The sequence below is a fragment of the Lipotes vexillifer genome, unplaced genomic scaffold (genome assembly GCF_000442215.2).
Source record: "Lipotes vexillifer unplaced genomic scaffold, Lipotes_vexillifer_v1.1 scaffold1011, whole genome shotgun sequence".
In the NCBI taxonomy this organism is placed as follows: Eukaryota; Metazoa; Chordata; class Mammalia; order Artiodactyla; family Lipotidae; genus Lipotes; species Lipotes vexillifer.
The window spans coordinates 2,562,966-2,567,622 of NW_006787698.1; the positions used below are offsets into that span (position 1 = coordinate 2,562,966).

Genomic DNA, 4,657 nt, shown 5'->3' on the forward strand with positions numbered 1-4,657 from the left:
AGAAAGAAGCACAAAACAGAGAGGGCCCCCGATCCCCAAAAAAAAAAAAAAAAAAAAAAAAAAAAATCTACCTCATACCCACTGTTGTGCAAATTAATAATAAAATTATAAATTAATAAAGAAATAACAAGACCTTTAGAAATCTTCCTATGTGCCTAGAAGATTGCTTTCCTGGGGTTAATTCATGTAATCTTCACAACAACCCACTGGAGTGGGTACTGCTATTATCAATGCCATTTTAAAGATGGGGGAACTGGGATACAGACAGATGAAGTAACTTGCCCAAGGTCACACAGCGAGTAGAACAGAATTTGGGCTTGAACCTGGTAGTCTGGCTCCAGAGTCAGTTTTTAAACCAAATGCCTCTCAATGGGCTAAATAAAATAAAAATCTAAAAATAAAACAAATAATATAAAAGTAAAACAAAAATTTTAAATAAATAAGAATAAATAATAAAGAAAAAGAAAAAATAAATGAAAGAATGTACATAAGTACTAGCACAGTGGCTGACACATAAGTGCTCAATTAAAATAGGGGCTATCTTAATTAGAATCAAAGGCCCAATGTGAGCTGTCATGTGTCTACAGATAAACATTTTTATTTTATTTATTTATTTATTTGTCTGCACTGTGCGGCTTATGAGATCTTAGTTCCCTAACCAGGGATCGAACCCGGGGCCACAGCAGTGAAAGCGCTGAGTCCCAATCACTGGACTGCCAGGGAATTCCCACCAAGATTTTTAAAGTCAAAAGAAAACTCCTATGCTGAAAGGTGTTACAAAATGTCATATTTGATATTAAAATATATTTCAATGAAAAAAATATTATTGATCTTTGAGCTTTCAGGTGCACCCTAAAATTGTGTGCCCAAGGAGAATACCTCACTTGCCTCACCCTAATCACGGCCCTGCTTCCAAACCCCCAGGACTCCTGAATTTCCTAAGGTTGGCCTGGGTCTCTAACCTGGGTTGACAGCACAGGGAGAACAGGAGCCTTTCCTGAAGGACAAGTGGCAGCAGGTACCCCAAGGACTCACCACGACCTTCAGGGTCTTCTTGACACCGTCACTTATGAAGCGGTTGTAGACAGCAGCCTTGACCTCCACCTCATGGAGGCCGACCTTCAGGGGCACAATGACATAAGGCACGGGCACCGAGGACTTGGGGGGGATGATTAGAGTCTGCTGGTGGCGCTTCTTGGCAGTTGCCAGGCTACAGAAGGCTGGATTGTAGAGCAATTCCACCCTCACCTGCCAGGGGTGGGGGGAGGGTATCAAGTCAGGGGAACGTACCACAGACCCTCTTCTCTAAGCCCCCATCATGCTTCCGTTGCACCAGGGGCCCACCTTGAGCTCTTCCGCCTCCCGGTAGTTGTAGAGGACAGCTCGGATCTCCACCTGCTCATTGCGCACAACAGAGTAGGGTAGACGCAGGTCAATGAAGAAATCCTGCATCACCGTGACCTCATAGGGGTCAGCCACACAGATCCCTGCCCGGGTGGAAACAGAACACGAAGTGTCAGGGGTGGGGCAGGGGGTGGGCAAGGTGGACTGGATCCAAGTTCGGGTCCAAGTTCTTGCCCCTACCAATGTCTCAGTGCTTACCTCTGACCACTGGAACTGTCCCAAGGTCAGCCCGTCTTTGCAGAAGCCCATGGACGAACCATCATTAATGGTGATAACTTACAGATGGTGGTGGTGGCTGGGAGTTGCCATGATTTAATGGTTCCTATTTTCTTCGTAATGTTACTCATAGATAGATGTGTAGGAGGTAAGTAGGCAAAAGCATAAATGAAGGGTCTATATGTACGATCTCCAAAACGGTAGCCCTAAGTGGTCACTGGCCACTTGAAATGTGGCTAGCTCGAGTGAGAACTGGATTCCTACTTTTATTTCCTTTTAATTAACTTAGATTTAAACTTAAAAACCCAATGCTCATTGTGATTGGAATAAAAACCACTGAATTGTACACTTTCAAATGGTGACTTTCATGTTATGTGAATTACATCTCAATTTTAAAAAGGATGCTTGATTCAGTGATTGGAAAACTTTTAAAGTTTTTAGTTTAAGTATGTTTAGAACAACTTGGATAGGCCAATCTACCTTTTCAACTGTAAATTTTATGGATCCCAAAATACAGATCAGAGTATTTTCAATGAAAAGCTAGCATCCTAATTTAGATGCACTGTCAGTATAAAATACATGGCAGATTTCAAAGGCTTAGTACAAACAAAAATAAAATACATGGGGCTTCCCTGGTGGCACAGTGGTTGACAGTCCGCCTGCCGATGCAGGGGACACGGGTTCGTGCCCCGGTCCGGGAAGATCCCACATGCCGCGGAGCGGCTGGGCCCGTGAGCCATGGCCGCTGAGCCCGAGCGTCCAGAGCCTGTGCTCCGCAGTGGGAGAGGCCACAACAGTGAGAGGCCCGCATACCACAAAAAACAAAAACAAACAAACAAACAAAAAACTTGATTAAAAATTTTGAGATATTAATAGGTTATTCTTAAATATTAATAGATTTGCTATTGTAACATGATTAGTGTGGTAGTGGTTTTGCAAATTTTTACAAAATGTTGAAATAATAATAGTTTGGATATATTTGGATTAAATAAAGTGTATTATTAAAATTGATTTAATCTACTCCTTTTTTGTGGGGCTACCAGAAAATTTTAAATGACATACACAGCTTGCATTATATTTCTAATGGACAGTGCTGATCTACACTGTAAAAATTAATGAAAGGACACCTCAACTAAAATTGGAGAAGGGAAGGCCTGTAGAGGGAGCTCTGATGCCCTACCACTGACTTCATTTATCCCAAACAGGAAGATGTTATCCCAAACAGGAAGATGTCAACAGATCCCAACAGGAAGAAACTTCAATTACAGACCCCAACTGGAAGAGATGTTTGCACTCCCAAACAGAAAGTGCAATTAACTTAACTACAGCAGGAGGAAGGAAGATTTTCTTCCTGCCCAGCAACAAGCCCAGCCAATGAAAACACTGCAGCTCAGCCAATGAGAAACTGTCTTACCTGAACTGTTACTTTCCTCCAGTGAGGACATTTTTCTCTTGCTGATGACTTGTTTGCCCTACCCTTCATTCTATAAAAACCTTTGATTTTGTACAACTCCTCTGAGTATCTCTCTCCTTGCCAGATAAGATGCTGCCCAGCTCATGAATTGTTTAACAAACCCAATTAGATCTTCAAATTTACTCAGTTGAATTTTGTTAACAACACTGAGCAAAACGATGCTTAAAAACAGTGGTTACTTGTGATACAACAGTTACCAGATTAAATTTAAGCAAAGTGTTGATGCAAGTGAAATTTGTGAAAACAATATCACATTAATAATAATGTTACACCAAGAAATCTATTAAGATTGGAGGGAATTCCCTGGCGGTCCAGTGGTTAGGACTCCCTGCTCTCACTGCTGAGGGCCAATCCCTGATTGGACCAGGGTTCAATCCCTGGTTGGGGAACTAAGATTCCATAAGCCATGCAGCACCGCCAAAAAAGAAAAAAAAAAAAAAGATCTGATAATTTTTCGTATTCTTCAATGGCAGAAAAAATAATAATCAGAGGCTTGAACAAAATCCTTATTTCCCAATCTACAGTCATTTACTCATCACCCTCGGGGGGTCTGCTATAGTCACTGGTTTAATTTACCATTTCTTACCTACTATTTACATTTTTAAACTCAAATTTAATTTACTACGGTGCGTGAGAACCCAGGTTCTTGTGCTATAAACAGGTTACCTCAAGGAAAACAAAATGATTTTGTTAAATACTAGTTAGCTTGTGTTGCCCGCAGAAAGCTAGACCACTCTCTCTTCGTTTAAAAAAAGGAGTTAAACAATAAGTAGAGACAAGGTAAAGACATCCTTGCACCAGACATAGCTTTTCCCCTTGAATGAGATGGAAGGAAGAATGGAAAGAGAACCAAAAAAGGAATGACTTCCGATACACAATTCCTGTCACTTCAAGGCAGTGAAACAATTATTCTGTGTGATACTGTGACAGTGGCTACAAGTCATGATGTATTTATCCAAACCCATAGAATGTACAACACCAAGAGTGAATCCTAATGCCAACTATGGACTTCAGTTCATAATAATGTATCAGTATTGGCCCATCCACTATAACAAACGTACCACACTAATGCAAGATGTTAACAATAGGGGAATCTGGGGGAGAGAGAGGGGTACATGGCACCTCTCTATACTTTTTGCTCAATTGTTTCTGAAAACCTAATACATTTTTTAAAAATCTCTTCCTTAAAAAGAAATGAGGGACTTCGCTGGTGGTCCAGTGGTTAAGAATCCGCCTTCCAATGCAGGGGACGTGAGTTCAATCCCTGGTCTGGGAACTAAGATCCCCCGTGCCACAGGGCAACTAAGCCCGTGACCCACAACTACTGAGCATGCAAGCCACAACTAGAGAGCCCACGTGCTCTGGAGCCAGTACACCACAACTAGAGAGAAGCCCTCACGCCAAAACGAAGAGCCCGCGCTGCAACTAAGACCCCACGCAGCCAAAAAGTAAATAAATAAATAAATATTTTTTTAAAAAGACATGACTACGCCAGAAACTAACACAACACTGTAAATCAACTATACTTCAATTAAAAACAAAAAAAAAAAAAAAAAAAGGGGG

The 4,657-nt window shown here is 41.4% G+C and overlaps 1 protein-coding gene across 1 annotated transcript in view; it reads right to left on the reverse strand.

Moving 5' to 3' along the window:
• Positions 1 to 4,657, reverse strand: part of C3 (complement C3) — a 36,650-nt gene that overhangs the window by 16,194 nt on the left and 15,799 nt on the right. Inside the window, exons 20-21 of the mRNA XM_007460578.1 lie at positions 1,345 to 1,487; positions 1,036 to 1,248 (exon numbers count right to left, since the gene is read on the reverse strand). Of these exons, the coding sequence (XP_007460640.1) occupies positions 1,036 to 1,248; positions 1,345 to 1,487 (356 nt within the window). The remainder of the gene's footprint in view (positions 1 to 1,035; positions 1,249 to 1,344; positions 1,488 to 4,657) is intronic.